Here is a 17,785-nt window from a genome sequence, read left to right as displayed (position 1 = left end):
AACATGGTGGTCTTCCATTCATCTCCCTTCCTTATGCGTATCAGATTGTACGCCCCCCGCAGGTCCAGCTTTGTAAAAATCTTTCCCTTCCTTACCCTGGTCAAAATGTCATCAATTCGGGGCATAGGGAAAGCCAGGGGTTCCGACACTGCATTCAAGGCCCTGAAGTCACACACAAGTCTCGGCTTATCTGTGTTTTTTTTGTCCACAAAAAACACTGGGCTGCCCCCCACCGCTCGGGACTCTCTGATGAAACCTCGCTTCAGGTTTTTGTCAATGAACTCCCTCAGCTCCTGCATCTCCCTGTCGGACATGGCGTACAGCTTGCCCACTGGGAGTTGGGCCCCAGGGAGTAGGTTGATTTGACAGTCAAAGGGTCTATGCGGCGGCAGTTTGTCTGCTTCCCTTTCGCTGAATACGTTGCTCAGATCTGCGTATTGCGGGGGCACCTTCCCTCTGCCCATTACTTCCATCCCGGCTAGGGTGACTCTGTCTCCGCCCTGAACCTTCCCCTGCTTGCAGTGTTCTAGGCAATGCGCTGACCCAAAGGAGACCACCCTCTGATGCCAGCCCACTAGCGGATCGTGTAGCGCCAGCCAGCTCATCCCCAAGATGATGGGAGCTCCTCCCAAGGTGGCCACATTAAACGCTATCCGTTCGGTGTGCCTTGCCACCCTCATTATCATCGGGACAGTCTGTTGGCTAACTTCTCCTCCCAACAGCTCTCTGCCATCAATCGTGGTCACCTGCAAGGGATTACTTAAAGGGATGGTCTGTATCTGGTGCTCAGCTGCAAACTCCTTACTCATAAAATTACAGGAGCTGCCTGAATCCAAAAGCGCCTTGACCTGTAGGGGGTGTCCATTTGGCAGCTCTAGTGACACTTCTATCACTAAAGCAGGTCTGGGTGGTTCTGGCGTGGGCACTTTCACTGCTCTTTGGCCTGGCTGCTGTGCCCCGACGGTGGCAGCCAGGCGTTGGCTTTTACTTGCTCCTTGTTTTCCTCCTCCCTTTCCCCCACAGCTCCTGCCATCCCTTGCCATTCCTTTCTTTGTGGGCAGACTCTGGCAAAGTGCCCTGGCTGTTGGCAGAGATAACATTTCTTGGCGCTCTTTCCCTCCTTCTTCCGCCCTTCACTGGGATTTGAAACTGCGCGCGCCCGCGCTGTTCCAACTTCCATCGGCTCTGCCGGCGGGAAAGGTGGCTCTGGAATGTCCGGAATGCGCAGTTCCCTCCAACGTTCTCCTTTCCCTTCCCGCCTTTCCAAAGCTCTCGCTTCCTGGCGCGCTCCTATGGCCAGCGCGGATTTGGTCAGCTGGTCCATAGACTCCGCCCTTGGCCCCCGGGAAAGTTCATCTTTAACGGCCGAAGAAAGCCCCTCTTCAAAAAGCATTTGGATGGGTTCCGCTGATAGGTCCCACCCCAATTTATGAATCAGCATAGTAAACTCAGTCCAGTACTCACGGACAGATCGGCTCCCCTGTTTGCAAGCCATTAACTGCCTTCGTACCACCCCCTGCTCAATGTCACTGGAAAACATCAGGTCCATGGCACGAAAAAACTTCCTCGTGTCCTTTAGTATCTCATTATTCACTGCCATCAGGGGTCGAACCCAATCCTTCGCCCCCCCTTCGAGATGGCCAATTACAAAAGCCACTCGCGATTCCTCGTCGGGGAAGTCATCATACTGCAGGTTGAGAGCGTATTGCATCTCAGTTCTAAAGGCATGATAGTTTCTGGGATCTCCCCCGAATTTCTGCACCAATCCTGGCACCTTTCTGGCTATCGAGGTGGTTTTCTCCTTTCCCTTTTCTGCATCCTGAGCCCTCCTCTCCTCAAGCCTCGCCGTTTGCATGGCCAGCTGGATCTCCAACGCCCTGTACCTTTCTTCCAGGCTTGGACCTCCTCCAGCTGCTCCTGCTCCTCCGGTTCCGGCTGGGTCGCTCATGATGCCGCTGCTTGCACAAGCTGGCTTTCAGTGACTTTCGGATTGCTGTGGTGGGATGATGAGCTGCTTGTGCGTAAAATGCAAGTCCCTCAGAGTTTGATCAGGTTTTCAAACCTCTGCCTGTGACGGAGCCCCTCCGGCATGGCTGCGTCAATCGCTAGTAGAATCCGAAAGTGGTTGCTTTCGGAAACGTTTCCAACATAAAAGCTCTTTCACGGAAACACGTCTTCTGGACTCTCTGCGTGACAGTTTCCGGCGAGGCGTGGGTGTCCCTATAGGAGGTCCTGAGACCTCTCCACTGTTTTCGCTGGAAACGTCTCTGAGCCACCCCTCCGACTCACTTTCCCTGGAAGTTCCTGCTCGCCCCCTACTGGTTCCCTCTTCAGCTGCTCCGTCTCTTTCAACCTGAGGGAGCCTTTGCACCTCCTGTCCTTCCGATGGCAGTTCCCTGACACAGACATTTCCCTTCTTTGGTAACATCTGATTTGTTGTTGTTGTTGTTTAGTCGTTTAGTCGTGTCCGACTCTTCGTGACCCCATGGACCAGAGCACGCCAGGCACTTCTGTCCTCCACTGCCTCCCGCAGTTTGATCAAACTCATGCTGGTAGCTTCAAGAACACCATCCAACCATCTCATCCTCTGTCGTCCCCTTCTCCTTGTGCCCTCCATCTTTCTACAGCGCAGCAAAGAAACAACCACCATTTTAAAGGATAATGAAGAGTACAAAAATTAGTAGCGAGTCTGAGAAACAATCCATGTACTGTAATAAACCTCCCCTCCCCATTATGTGCGTTACCAGAGAGTTAAGTGTGGGAAGCAGCCGCAGAGAAGCGGCAACCACACCATATGGGGGGACTTTTAAGCTACGTCGGAGGAGGACTGCAAGGACCAACTGGGTAATTATAGCCAAGCGGTTTCAAATTAAAAGGAGGACTACTGTCAAATGCCAGCTAAAATTGGAATCCTAAGCACTTATCAATCAATTAAAGTATTTATATCCTGGTGGACAGAGTAAATTAAGCTGTCCAAGGTGGCTCACAATATGAAAAACCCAGCTACTCAATAAAAGAATGGCTGCAACAGCAAATTAGCAGCAGCTGCGAGCAGAACTTCCCCTTGAATTCAAGGGGCCCTCTGCTAAAGCAACATTCACTTCAGCCTCAACCGAGCGAGGGTGGAGAAGATTTTCCTCAAGGAGGGATTTTGGTGCCCCTGTTGAAAAGACCCCGCTCCTGAAAAATCTCCACTGTATTATGTTGTTGTTGGTTAGTCGTTTAGTCATGTCCGACTCTTCATGACCCCATGGACCAGAGCACGCCAGGCACTCCTGTCCTCCACTGCCTCCCGCAGTTTGGTCAAACTCATGCTGGTAGCTTCGAGGACACTATCCAACCATCTCGTCCTCTGTCGTCCCCTTCTCTTTGTGCCCTCCATCTTTCCCAACATCAGGGTCTTTTCCAGGGAGTCTTCTCTTCTCACGAGGTGGCCAAAGTATTGGAGCCTCAGCTTTAGGATCTGTCCTTCCAGTGAGCACTCGGGGCTGATTTCCTTCAGAATGGATAGGTTTGATCTTCTTGCAGTCCATGGGACTCTCAAGAGTCTCCTCCAGCACCATAATTCAAAAGCATCAATTCTTCGGCGATCAGCCTTCTTTATGGTCCAGCTCTCACTTCCATATAGAAAGCGGAAAATGCCAGGGTGACCAGTCAGTCACCACATGCCTTCTCCAGTACCAGCAGAGGCTGGTTCATTTGGGCAAATGGCGCATCAGTCTCAGTCTGCCCTCAGCCAACCTCCATATGGCAGCGTTATTACAACCAACTCAGGGCAGTGGCGCTGCCTGTTCTGTTCCTCCTCCTCATTCTCTGCATACATGATTTTTATTAATTTACACCATAACAAACAGAAATAAAAAAGATCTACATCTTGTTATCACGAATTTCTTTCTTTAGGACTTCCTTCAGCCTCTCCACAAATCATCCGTAACCTTTTTTAAAGAAATTATGCATTTCCTACTTTATATTGACATTGTTTGACTCCTTTCTTCCATTTCTCTTTTGACAATATTCCTACCTTTTTCACAGAGCTCTTTTAAACCCCACTAGTGTTATCTGTCCTTCACTTATATTTTCCAGATACCTCCTCATTCTCAGTGTTGCCTTTGCAGAACTCAGTAGAGATTTGGATGGAGCAAAACTTGAATGAATCGGCTCCGCCTGTCACAGACCCTCCACGAGTCCCAATTTTCCAGGGCCAGTCCTGGATTTACAGAAGCCATCCCGGTTTCTGATTTGATCCCAGAATGTCCTGCTTTCCCTTAGGACGTCCCTATTTTCATCAGAGAAATGTTGGAGGGTGTGGAGTTATGTGACCCCCAAGCCAAGGAGATAAGATACAACTTTTAGAAGACATCTGAAGGCAGCCCTGTATAGAGAAGTTTTTAAATGTTTAAAGTCTTATGATGTTTTTATGTACAGTGGTACCTCGGGTTACATACGCTTCAGGTTACAGACTCTGTTAACCCAGAAATAGTGCTTCAGGTTAAGAACTTTGCTTCATTCAGGATGAGAACAGAAATCGTGCTCCGGCGGCGCAGTGGCAGCAGGAGGCCCCATTAGCTAAAGTGGTGCTTCAGGTTAAGAACAGTTTCAGGTTAAGTACGGACCTCCGGAACGAATTAAGTACTTAACCCGAGGTACCACTGTATGTTGGAAGCCAACCAGTGTGGAATAGAACACCCCTATTTTCATCAGAGAAATGTTGGAGGGTATGCTGTCATTGGCTCAGCTTCCAGCTATGGTTGGCCCCTCTACTTTTCTGCCTTGCCAGTGCCAAATGGACACCAGGCACTACATATTTCAGTGCATGGCAATGTAGTTCAAGAAGACTTTCCCAAATCCTATACCACACCCACACCCACACACCCACACCCACCCACCCACCCACCCACCAGTTTTGGAACATACCCAATTCATTCCCACCACACAGCTTAAGACAGAATTCTGGGCCTCTGTGCACCCTGCTAGCAGTTATCCTTTGGCAGTGAGAGTTAAAGGTAATCAATATTAGACTACAGAGGAAGAACTCGAGCATTTTAGAGCGATGCGAAATTCCTGCACGAGGAATGCTGTAGCCTGCTCTCTCGGGGTTAGGTGCTGAGGAAATATTCGCTCTCTCGGGATAAATTACAGTCGCTAATTACATTTTGGTCCTCAGACGAAGAGCATGGTTTGATAAACACACACAAAAAGTAGGCCATTTCACAGCCTCTGGGGAGCACTGCATTACCCAGGAAGACAAAACGCACCTTTTAAGCCGTTTTTAAACAGCAGAGATCCTACGATAATGAGAATGACTGCAAGTGACTTTGCAAATCAAATGTAAAGGGCTTGCTGAAGTGGAGTACCTGAGCCCTGGGATGTGAATGGAGGAACGTATGGAAAATCAAGAAACAGCACAACGGGGAAGGCGGGATGATAGGAAATCCAGGTGCTTGGAGATCCTGTCCCCTCCCCGCCCCCCAAGTAACTAGCAATACGGGTCAATGGATAGATGTCTGACTGTTTGGTGTAAGAGGATATAAAATGGTCCAGGTCAGCCCTGGGCATGTTGCCCTTAGAACTTTCATGTATCTTCAGCCTGCAACAAAGTTTTCTTGAGAATAAAAGCTTTGTCTCGAGAATGGGGCTTAGAGCTGCTCACCTGGAAACAGCTCCCCCCAGGGAACCTGCTCTAGGCAACCACAGTTCCATTAACCATGTTACATTCTTATAGCTCTCACAGGAGAGCAGATAATGCCAGGCCTGGCAAAGAGATGGGGGTGGATATCATAAAGACACCGACGTTGTCCCCAAACCAAGCAAGGGATAAAGGTAAAGGTACCCCTGACCATTGGGTCCAGTCGCGGATGACTCTGGGGTTGCTGCGCTCATCTCGCTCTATAGGCCGAGGGAGCCGGCGTACAGCTTCCAGGTCATGAGGCCAGCATGACTAAGCTACTTCTGGCGAACCAGAGCAGCGCATGGAAACGCTGTTTACCTTCCTGCCGGAGCGGTACCTATTTATCTACTTGCACTTCACGTGCTTTTGAACTGCTAGGTTGGCAGGAGCATGGACCGAGCAACGGGAGCTCACCCCGTCGTGGGGATTCGAACCGCCTACCTTCTGATCAGCAAGCCCTAGGCTCTGTGGTTTAGACCACAGCGCCACCCACGTCCCTAAGCAAGGGATGGCGCCAAATAAAAGGGCAGTGAGTCCTCCCACTTAATATTCTCTGCTCTTGCCACCATTGCTTACAGCAGTGTCCCTTGAATTTGGGTCCCCAGTTGGACTACAACTCCCATTACCCTCACCCATCACCATTGGTCAGGGATGGTGGGTGTTGTAGTCTGAGGTTGAAGAACACTGGCCTAGAGCTAGGTGGGTGACAGAAATGCAAACAGGTTTACGTTGAGCTGCATTGCATATAGCGACGTGTATTTTCCAGGGTTGGGTGGGGTCATCATAATGCTTGCCTTAAAATACATATATCTCTTATTTGGCTCATCTGGAGAAGGATTCTGCTTCTCCTGCCCTTAAAACCCACCAATGCACGTTCCTTGAAGCCTCTTCCCCATATCTTCCTACCTTCTCTCCCACCCTCTTATGTGGCTGTTGGCCCCATCAGTGGTAGAGGAAGCTATACCCCCAGCCCCAAGTGCATTTTTAATGTCGATTTGCACTTAATGTAAGGAGGAGAGATCTTCCACTGCCACCAGTGCCCATCAGCTGTCATGGACTAGCTGGTTGCAGAGGAGGGATGGGAGGCATCAGCTAGGAAACCCTCAAGGGAAGAAGACTTAGAGCCAGGAGATTGGTGGTGGGATGACGATGTGTCGTCAGAGGGAGAAGAGGGAGGAGAATGGGAGCAGGAGGTGTAAGAAGCTGAAGAGGTAACAGGGTTTAGTGAGCAGGAAGAGGCTGGGGCAGAGAGCAGTCAAGAATCAGAGGCAGCAGCAGAGGGGGCCCAAGCAACAGAGATGAGGCAGGCGGCTGAAGAAGCCAGGTGGTCTCCTGCTGTGACCAGCTCCTCTCCCCTTGGTCTCCCAGAACCAGAAGAGGTATGAAGAGGGTGGAGCAGAGACGGACAAGGTGACAAAGTCTCAGATGACTTGAGAAGGATCCAGGGAAGGAGGAGACTTAGAGAGTGGAGGGAAGGCAGGGACCTGGCAACTACCTCACTGGGGCAAGGCCTACCAGGAAAAGTTGCTGTTCCCACTAGGCCTGAGCTGTTTTGGTTTCTTTGAATAAAGAGTTACCTTTGTCGACACCAGGTATTCCTTATTGCTGACCTACTCCTAAACCTGGCTCCTCAGTGGGTGGGAGAGTGTGAGAGGAGATATGGACTAAACAGCTCTTGTGACAGCACCTGGCATGGCCAGGCAAATGCTGGGGCCCCGGGAGGCTTGGGGTCTGAGGCCAGTGTCCTTGAACTGTTCAGCTCTGTAAAGAAGTGATGTGAGGCACCTACGGGTGATGCTGTGGTCACTGGCGTTCTTATTTCCAGTGCTTGTGGGTCTTTCCCCCATTGGTATATCGGGTTGGGGCCCAGAAGCAGTGAACAAATGGAGGAGGATGCCGGAACATTGCTAGAGCTGAGTCTGGTCGTGGGCCAAGCCAGGCATGGAGGGGAAGGGAGTGCTTGGGTGGGTGGCAACAGGGAAAGCAAGCTGAGGAACCAGGCAGAGGTAGTTTGCTTCCATTGCAGGCTGCCAGCTGCCCTGGCCCACAGAGAGGGAGAGGGAGTCTAGGCTGTGGCTTGGAGGAGCCACTAGAAGAGCAGGGACAGCCGAGAAGCACTGCCAGTTCTGGCTCTCTGGCTGGCTGCTTTTAGAAAAATGACAATTATTTCCCAGACTGAGGTTCAGAAGCAGAGTGCCAACCCACCAGTGTCTGGCAAGGCAGCCTATGAGTGGTCTGGGAAGGGGCACAGAGGGCGCTTTGCCCAGGATGTCCTCAAGCCTGCAGATGATGAGGAGCATATTGTGGGAGGAATCAGACCCCATCACATTGCTTGGTGACATCAGGGGTCCGGTGGCCTCCATTCTGGCTCCAAATCAACTGAATTCAAGATCCACTTCTGAAAGCAATTAGAAGCCCACTTGGGTCAGAGATGGTGGCGCTTGGTTTTGTTGCTGCTGCTGCTGTTTCGCAAGTCCTACACATTTTTCCTTTCTAAACTGGACTCAAACCCTCCTCCTCCGTGCAAAAAGAATCCCTTCTGGGTCACTGCCACCGAAAGAAAATTCAGGTAGGCCCAAGCCAAATTGCTTCCTCCGCCTGCTGTTCTGGAGCCCTGTTCCTCTCGCTGGCTCCTGTCCATTATGTTGCATTTTGCTGCCCTGTGCAAAATGCGCCAGCCACACATGGGGGGGAGGTACGGACATGGTGAGGAAATGGGGTCTCGCTGCAGCCTGGGGCCTAGTGCTGCACTTATTTACACTTTATGGCATCACTTTGTGGGCTGCGATACATAGAAGAATCTGGCCATACAGCTGTAAATGCCAAGTCCCCAGCAGGCTGGATAGGCTTTTAAATGTGCTAGAAAACCACAAGGGCTTTTCGAAATGTCGCCTCCCTGTGGGATTAATTGTCAAATGCTGGGGAAAAAAGAGGGCTAGATGTCAGAAGAGGCTTGTTTGCAGCCTGCACACTTCAGCTGGCAGGCACGCCAAAAATGCTAGATGGGCTGGTTGGTGGGGTTTTTTTTTGTAAACTTAGAAAAATGGGGAGTATTTATATGTGCACGGCAAAGGTCAACGATTGCTACCTGCGAAGGCAGGAACCTGATGATATGAGAGCTGCGCGGCTGCAGCCAAACTCTGCAATGCAACTGGTTTGCTGTTGCTTTTCTCCACTTTGGTGACCGCCACTTGCAGGGAGGGGGGGACAAATGGAAGAAGAAGAAGAATAGTTTGGATTTGATATTCCGCTTTATCACTACCCGAAGGAGTCTCAAAGCGGCTAACATTCTCCTTTCCCTTCCTCCCCCACAACAAACACTCTGTGAGGTGAGTGGGGCTGAGAGACTTTAGAGAAGTGTGACTGGCCCAAGGTCACCCAGCAGCTGCAGGTGGAGGAGCGGGGAATCGAACCCTGTTCACCAGATTACGAGTCTACCGCTCTTAACCACTACACCACACTGACTCTCTTCACACATTGCACACCAGGGTCAAATTCTAATTGAGGAGAAAGAACATCAAGCCAAGGAGGATGACCAGCTTGGCCCGATCCATCGGCCAAAGGAGGAGAATCTAGAAGGGGCTCGCTTCCTCCTCTGCTCACTGCTGGAAAGAACACTCTGTTCCAACTGCCTTGGGACTGCAGAATCAAGGGTGAAAGAAAACTCTGGTCCCAACCGTTGGCCAAGGAACAAGAGCCACCAACTGCTATCTAAGCAAGGTTCTGAGAAAATCAGCGTGGCCCGAAATGGATGCAAATGCTCTGGGTTTAGCGCTTTGTCCTGAAATTAAAGTACTGATCTCTTCTTCCTCTTTTGCCCCTCCTTCCCACTCCCCTTCCTTTCCGCATCCTGTCTTGTCAGACCGTAAGCCTGCTATCAGGGCCTCCCTCTCGCCCTTATTGATGTGAGCCGTTTCGGTACAGTGGTACCTCGGTTTACGAACTTAATTGGTTCTGGAAGTCCGTTCTTAAACTGAAACTGTTCTTAAACCGAGGTGCGCTTTCCCTAATGAGGCCTCCCGCTGCTGGTGCCCTTCCACCATTCGGATTCCGTTCTTAGACCGAGGTAAAGTTTGCAAACCGGGACACTATTTCCGGTTTTGCAGAGTTCGTAAATAGAAACATTCTTAAACAGGACTGTTCCGTTCTTAGACCAAGGTACCACTGTAATTGAAAAGCCGGATAAAAAAAGCAACTTACTAACTCAGGAGCCGTCTGAAAGGAAGGATAAAAAGCAGGATTTAAAAAACAACCAACTAACCATCCTGTCTGGGCTGTGTCCCTTCAGACAGCAGGTGAACTGAACCCTCCTCCAGATGAAAATGCCTCTGAATACCCGTTGCTGGGAAGAAGAAGCACGGAGAGCTTTGCTGCACTCAGGTCCTGCTTGTAGGCCTCCCATAGGCAACTGGCTGGTCCCTGTGAGGTCAAGATGCTACTATTTTTGTGGGATGTGGTTCAGTGGCAGAGTATCTGCTTTGAACACAGAAGGTCTGACTTGGTACAAGGCAGCTTCCCATATCCAGACCCGAATGTGTGCCCTAATTTCCGGGTAAATGGACTGGGGTGTGTGTGTGTGTGTTGAAACGGCCTCGGCCCAGTATCCACCCCCATCGTTCTGCCCGGACGCTGAGGTCCAGCGCCAAGGGACTTCTGGCGATTCCCTTATTGCGAGAAGCAAAGCTACAGGGAACCAGGCAGAGGGCCTTCTCGGTAGTGGCGCCCGCCCTGTGGAACGCCCTCCCACCAGATGTCAAAGAGATAAATAACTACCTGACATTTAGCAGACATCTGAAGGCAGCCCTGTTCAGGGAAGTTTTTAATGTGTGACATATTAGTGTATTTTTGGTGTTTGTGGAAGCCGCCCAGAGTGGCTGGGGAAACCCAGCCAGATGGGCGGGGTACAAATAAATAATAATAATAATAATTACAAAACAGAGGGGACAACTGCACAGTGACATTTCCATCAGTGCACATCATCTTGGTGACCCTTCTTTTGATGCAGCCTCCAGCTTCAACCGCTCTGCAACTTTAACTAGCCACCCGCTGATGATTAAGAGATCTTGGTGCCATCATTATGGCTGTAGCTGCACATGAGCAAACAGTTCCCAGCAGTGGTAATCCAATTTCTCTTATTTTTCATCATATATATATATTTGGTGTGTGTGTGTGTGTGGCAGGGTAGGGTGGGGGGTTCAGAGCTGCCACACACCCATCTGATAAAGATGCTTAAATAATGGGTGCTGCTTTTCTGTTTTCTTTTCTCCACTTTTGGCCGCTTATGTCAGTTTTATAGCAGCGTTATGGAAACATGACAGGGAAGCGAAAATCTGATTATGCCTAAATCCTGGCCCATTATGTGATTATTATGAGCCACAGCACAGTGGGAGTTACAGCGCTACGATAGAAGGGATTTCCAATATAATTAGATCAGATTGGCAGCACCAAAGAAATCAGGGCAGAGCATTACGATGGCTTTCCTGTAAATGCCAGTAGCCGCGGCTTCCCGTCAGCGCGCACCTGGTAGGTGTAAATGCTCCACTTCTGTGGTGGTCCCTCCAGCAGATGCTATCGTTTTCTCTCTTCCCTGCTGAGCTGTGGGGTTATATCCCAGTGGGTCCGGTGGCAGTCATTTTGGGCAAAGGTGGAATGCAAGGCTCGTAATCTTGGAAGAGATGAAAAGCTCACTGAACAGTTGTACTAGATGCCAGGAAGTTTCAAGGCTCAGCCAAGACCATATTAACACTGGTCATGAAAGACCTACATTGGTTCCCAGCACGTTTCCGAGCACAATTCAAAGTGTTGGTGCTGACCTTTAAAGCCCTAAACGGCCTCGGTCCAGTATACCTGAAGGAGCGTCTCCACCCCCATCGTTCTGCCCAGACGCTGAGGTCCAGTGCTGTGGGCCTTCTGGCGGTTCCTTCACTGTAAGAAGTGAGGTTACAGGGAACCAGGCACCCTGTGGAACACCCTCCCATCAGATGTCAAGGAAGCAAACAACTATCTGACTTTTAGAAGACATTTGAAGGCAGCCCTGTTTAGGGAAGTTTTTAATGTTTGAGGTTTTGTCTCTCTCTCTCTCTCTCTCTCTCTCTCTCTCTCTCTCTCTCACACACACACACACACACACACAGTGGTACCTCTGGTTACAGGCGCTTCAGGTTACAGACTCCGCTAACCCAGAAATAATACCTCGGGTTAAGAACTTTGCTTCAGGATGAGAACAGAAATCGTGTTTTGGCGACACGGCAGCAGCGGGAGGCCCCATTAGCTAAAGTGTTACCTCAGGTTAAGAACAGTTTCAGGTTAAGAACAGACCTCCAGAATGAATTAAGTTCTTAACCTGAGGTACCACACACACACTCTCTCTGTATATATACATATATTCTGTTGGGAGCTGCCCAGAGTGGGTGGGGAAAGCCAGCCAGATGGGCAGGGTATAAATAATGAATTATTATTATTATTATTATTATTATTATTATTATTATTATTATTATTATTTATTTATTTACAGTAACAATGATCCCAGTATTTATATACCACTTAATATACGAAATCCCTAAGCGATCTGCATAAAAGCCTGCAAGAACGTTAGGAAAATGAAAAAGTGAGGGGAATGGGACTCTCTGCTGGCCACCAGGCAAGGGCTTGTTCCGCCTGCCTCGCTCCACCCTCCACCCTCCAGAGCCCCAGGAGCTTTCAGAAGGAATGTTGCCACAGACAGTCATTACGTGAATGTGTCTTTTGATGAACTGAGTGGAGGACTCAGAGTCATGGGGTTGGGAGGGAGTGTGTGGATTCAGCAGTGCTTAACTTGTCTTTGGTTCTTTGGTTGTTAATGTTGCTAATATTGCTTTGTGGATTATGAGTGCTGACAGTGCTTTTTTGGGGTGGGGGTGGGGTGGGGTACGCATACCCCTAAACATTTTGTGAATCTAAGATTGGCCTCACTGAGGGGCAGTATTTCAATATGAGTAGGAACATGAGAGTACCCCTGAACATTCTTTTTAAGAGAAAAAGCACCGAGTGCTGTAATGATTTGTGATTTTTTTATATAATAATAAGACTTTTCTTGTGGTTGTCCTGCTTAATCTGTTTTCTAAGTTGCTTTCTTAATAGGGTTATAGAAAGTGGTTGTTTTGCGGATGATTTGTTGACCATTTTATATGATTTATGCTGCACTTGTGAAATACTGTGTTATTATTTATTGTACGTGTGCCGCTTTGCGACTCGTGTGAGTGAAAAGCGGCGTAGAAGTATAATAAGTGAAATGAATGAAAAGAACAATCCATGTGCTGCATTATAACCAAGCATGCAAAGAAATACATGAGTAAAAACAGAGAATGGATTGATAAAACGTTCGATTAAATATCTATAAATAATAAAACAGAGCAGTGTGGTGAATCTTATGCGCAAGGGAAAGCCTACTTAAATAGATGGTATACAAAAGGCAGTGATTTCTCCACACACTGATCCTTCTTCCAGGCAACCTAGAGCCACTATCACCTTCCAAGGACACATTCCAGCCATTCCAAAGGAAGGTGTTTCCTCTGTGAGTGTTTGTGGCCTGAGGCCTGCCTTTGAGCCCTGGGCCTGAGGTTCCCCATCCACGTTCTCCATGAATGACTCTCTGAAAAGGAGCTTCTCCTTTACACCATAAACTAGGGCGGGGTTCACCAAACTTGGGTTTCCAGATGTAGTTGGACTACAACTCCCATCCTCCCTAGCTAGTTGTCAGGGATGATGGGAATTGTAGTCCCCAAACAACCAGAGGCCCAAGATTGGGAATCCCTGATCTAGGGTGTCCTTAAGGATTCTGGTGAAGCTAAGTCAGGGCTTTAGTGGCCACCATTCCTCCAAGTGCCCTTGTCATGGCTACCTAACGCTTGCGCTCTCCCCATTACCTCACCCAAGTCCCCTCGGGGCCCCTGCCTACCTCGAGGGCTGTTCTGAACTGTCCCGCTGCCACAGCATACTTCTTCTGCCTGTAGCAAGTGCTGGCATCTTTTAAGGACACCTGAAGCCACTTGTCCATCTGTGGTTGCCTGCTCATGCCAGGCAGCCTTGGGGAATCTACATTTGCAGACCCTGTGCATTTGGCCGGAGTGTTGGTTGGGGCCGCTTGAGCTGCCAGAAACTCATAGGTGACGTCTTCCTCATCTGTGTACACCAACTTCATTTCAACCTCCATCAGGCTTTTTAGGGGGATGTGGGGCAGCAGCACAGGGAGGGCCTGGTTCTCTGGCTCCATCAAGCGTTGTTCCTTCCTCACGCCTGGCTTATCGTTGCTTTCCGACTTCCGTTTCAGGACCAACCTGTCCAGATCGTGACCTTGTTTCTCCCTGACATTGCTCTTCCCGGCTTTCAGCTTCTCCATCGCGTTTTCCACAACCGCTGCCCCCGAGCTACTTCTAACCTCTTGCAAAGCTTCCGGAACGTCATTCAGCCGGTACGCCGTTCCTCTCAGCTCCTCCTTTCGGCACATTTCGCGTGCGATGTTCTCAAAGCGTGTGCTGTTTGCCGGCTCCATGACTCACAGAAAAGCTAGACTCCAACTCCTGAGGGTGGTTCGAGGGGGGAGGGAGAAGGCAGAAGAGGTGGGGAAGTTTACAGTTCTGAGCTTTGCAAATAAAGGATGCAGAGCAAATGTTTTATTCAATTTGCCCACAGCTGGCACCATTTGAAGTCAACAATCAGCTATGGTTAGCAAAGAGCAGAGTCCCCCCTCCCTTCTCTTTCTTTTGAAAGACTTTGGAATTATACCCTCCATTGAAAATAAGCCGAGTTGCCTCCATAGCTGTTATTTAACACGTATTGTAAAAATGGTATTTTGACTTCTGATTCAGTACTGACCTACCCACTCCTGGGCTCTGCCAAGACTCTTCCTTTTGGAACCCTGTTGGCTTACAGTTCACACGCTGGCCAAGGGGTGCGGTTTTCAGGGGGTGCAGTAAGTGGCTTGTTGGACTTGCAATGAGGAGAAGTGGGTTCAAAGCCCGACATAGCTTGCTGTGTGACCTTCTTTCAGCCTGCCCTCAAGGTCCTTCGTGGGAAGCGATTCATAAATGAAATGCTGTAGGTAAATAGCAACCTACCTCGCCAGGTTGTTGCAGGGAGAAAATACGCTAACCCCATTTTATGCTATTATGAGGCTCCAGGAGAAAGGGCGGGATACATAGAGAGAGAAAGAAAGAGAAAGGTGGGCAGTGAAGTTATGGTGGTGTTTGATACACCCACTTAAATCTCCTTTTCAAAAATTACCAGGATGGCATAAGAAGGGGAGTGTAATCTAACAGCTAAGACAGGGCTAGCCAATGTGGTTTCTTCTAATCAGATTCAAGAAGCATGTCCAGTGATCAGGGGTGATGGCTCAGTAGCCTGGATAGCTCAGTCAGTGAGAGCATGGTGCTGATAACACCAGGGTTGCAGGTTTGATCCCCATATGGGATGGCTACATATTCATTCCTGTATTGCAGGGGGTTGGAATAGAGGATCCTCAGGGTCCCATCCAATGCTATATGGAGGGCTCCAAGGTCAAATTGGAAAAGGTGATCAGTTCACAACCTCTGGGAGGGGAATAACAGACACCTAACTCACAGGGACGCGGGTGGCGCAGTGGGTTAAACCACAGAGCCTAGGACTTGCCGATCATAAGGTTGGCGGTTCGAATCCCCGCGACGGGGTGAGCTCCCATTGTTCGGTCCCTGCTCCTGCCAACCTAGCAGTTCGAAAGCATGTCAAAGTGCAAGTAGATAAACAGATACCGCTCCGGCGGGAAGGTAAACTGCTTTTCCGTGAGCTGCTCTGGTTTGCCGGAAGCGGCTTAGTTATGCTGGCCACATGACCTGGAAGCTGTACGCCGGCTCCCTCGGCCAATAAAGCGAGATGAGTGCCGCAACCCTAGAGTCGGTCACGACTGGACCTAATAGTCAGGGGTCCCTTTACCCTTTACCTTTAACTCACAGTGTGGCTGAGCTAAAAAAGAGGCAATACTGATCTTTCACTCCTGTCTAATGCAGGGCACGGCCTGGCCAAAAATACCTAGAAGCCCTATTGGTTTCAATGGGTGGGATTTCCCCCCCCCCCCAGGTATGTAACTTTCCCATGGACATCAATAGGACTCATAACAGTGCTTCCTTCTGGCTGGGTGTTGCCCAGGTTTCGTCAGCCTTCTGGGGATGGTGGCCACATTTGGAATTTTGGTGGTGTGCCCTGGGCATCTGTCACAAAATGGCTGCTGTGGGGTAGGGGGAGTCCAATACAAAAGAAGCAGGAAAAGATGTAGGGCACCAAAAAGGGGCATGCATGACCCACCTGTGGGACGTAATCCATTGGTGCAGTCAAATGCAACATTCCTTATTTCCCTAGAGTGGCACAGGCAAGGGGACATCCAGTCAGTGTAACTTCCTGTTCCACTGGTCTGGAGCATCTTCCCCCTGCATGTGACCTGGGAGATGGGCGTGGCTCTGGCTGACTCCTTAAAAGAGCCGAGTCATGCAGCCATTTTCTCACTTGCAGTCTTCTTCTTTTTCCTCTTGTCTTGTTTGCGGTTCTTTTGCTGTCATGCTGCTCTCCTGCAGCCATTTTGTTGTCTTGATGTCATTTTGCTGTCTGCTGGCTCTCAGCCAGCAGCACGTGAGTCCAGTCTCCATATGAGATCAACTCACACTGTTTGTTTATGTAACTAACAAGCTTTCATATCGTGAACTGAAATGTGAGTAAACTTTTTGTTACTTTACTCAGAAAGACTCTCGTGTCTGTATTCTTTTAAGAGGGATTAAAGGGGACACCAGGAAATAATCCTAACTAAGAGATTCAAATGAATCTGCAAACTAGCTTCCAGCTATATTGAGAGGAATTTGCTCTGCTACATCACTCACTTATTCAATATATCCTTCCCTACCTTCCTTAACATTCCCACACCACCTGCCCCCATCAGCCACCCTCTTTAATGGAACAAAACCCATTTGCCTCAGCTGGCACCAAGCTTGCTCACAAAGAGAAATTCTTTGCTCCTCTCTTCTGTACAGAAAGCAAGTGTCTGGGTGTCCAGCCCTGGTACCAAAAGAAATATGGGCATGCTTAAGTTTCATTGGTAGTCGATGTGGGGATGGACCCCATGCACAGTGGTGCCACCCCCATGTGAAAGAAAAGGAGGAGTTTTGCCCCTAAGTCACTGGCCCATGGTGCAGTTTGAGCATTTAGAGTTTTCCAAGCGCAATTTGTGTGGACAAACTGATCACTCGGCAGTCTCACGGAGCGACTGCTAGCAAATCATTACTTTGGTCCGATAAATATTTCCCTGATCAATTTTGATCCAACTGCCCATTCTTTCAGGAAAGGTGTGCTGGAAAAATTGCGTTCCTCATAAGTGCATTGCGGCTGAAAGCATAATTCTAGTCATAAACAGTGAGTGAAAGGATCTTCCTTTTAACCTAAAAGGTTCATAATGAAGATAGCAGTGCAGGGATGAAAAGGAAGACTACCAAACAGTATTTGCAGAGAGCAATTTCTCCCAAATTGACTTTGTGTGTTCCCTAAAGTGCCTTTATTTGGCTGATGCCATCAAGCATCCTGATCTTTGTATTTTCTTTTTGGAATTAACTCTTTTTGTTGTCGTTGGTGCGGACAATGATAGGTTGCAGAACTGACAAGAATGGAAAAAAATTCCAACTAAAAAATAATGACCCATTTTAAATGGGGCAGGGCAGGGACAGAAAATGGTACCGTGTCACACTTCTGCCTTTTAAAACAATGTAATTTTAGCTCCTTGCACATTCCACTCTTACTTGGGAGAAGAAGAGGGGGTTGGGTTTGAAATCTAAAGGGGGAAAGGAGTCCTTTATAAAGCTTCCCTCCCTGTCCAGTCTACATTTGGCACGCTGGCCCTGTCGGTTTTGTGCGCGCGCGCTATTTCATTCAATCACAAGTGTGGTTCTGCTTTCAGTACATTTCTTATTGCTAAAGACCAGGTCACATTAAAAGAGCACCTGCAGCTAAGTCACACTGACACTTCTGATCGCCTTGCTGTAAAATTGGGCTATCAAGAGTGACCCTGTCGCAGTCTTTCTAATATGACCTTTATACTTCCTCCCCCCTAAAGCTCTTTCTTTCTTT

The 17,785-nt window shown here is 49.0% G+C and overlaps 1 protein-coding gene across 1 annotated transcript in view; it reads right to left on the bottom strand.

Annotated features, from left to right (window-relative positions):
• SPATA16 (spermatogenesis associated 16) overlaps positions 1-17,785 on the bottom strand; it is a 165,541-nt gene that overhangs the window by 134,486 nt on the left and 13,270 nt on the right. The window contains exon 2 of the mRNA XM_028731597.2: positions 13,605-14,226. Within this exon, the coding sequence (XP_028587430.2) occupies positions 13,605-14,198 (594 nt within the window). The 5' untranslated portion in view covers positions 14,199-14,226. The remainder of the gene's footprint in view (positions 1-13,604; positions 14,227-17,785) is intronic.

This window comes from Podarcis muralis, chromosome 6 (genome assembly GCF_964188315.1).
Source record: "Podarcis muralis chromosome 6, rPodMur119.hap1.1, whole genome shotgun sequence".
Taxonomy (NCBI): domain Eukaryota; kingdom Metazoa; phylum Chordata; class Lepidosauria; order Squamata; family Lacertidae; genus Podarcis; species Podarcis muralis.
The sequence above is the reverse complement of the archived record's forward strand: the minus strand, read 5'-3'. Positions and strand labels throughout refer to the sequence as shown.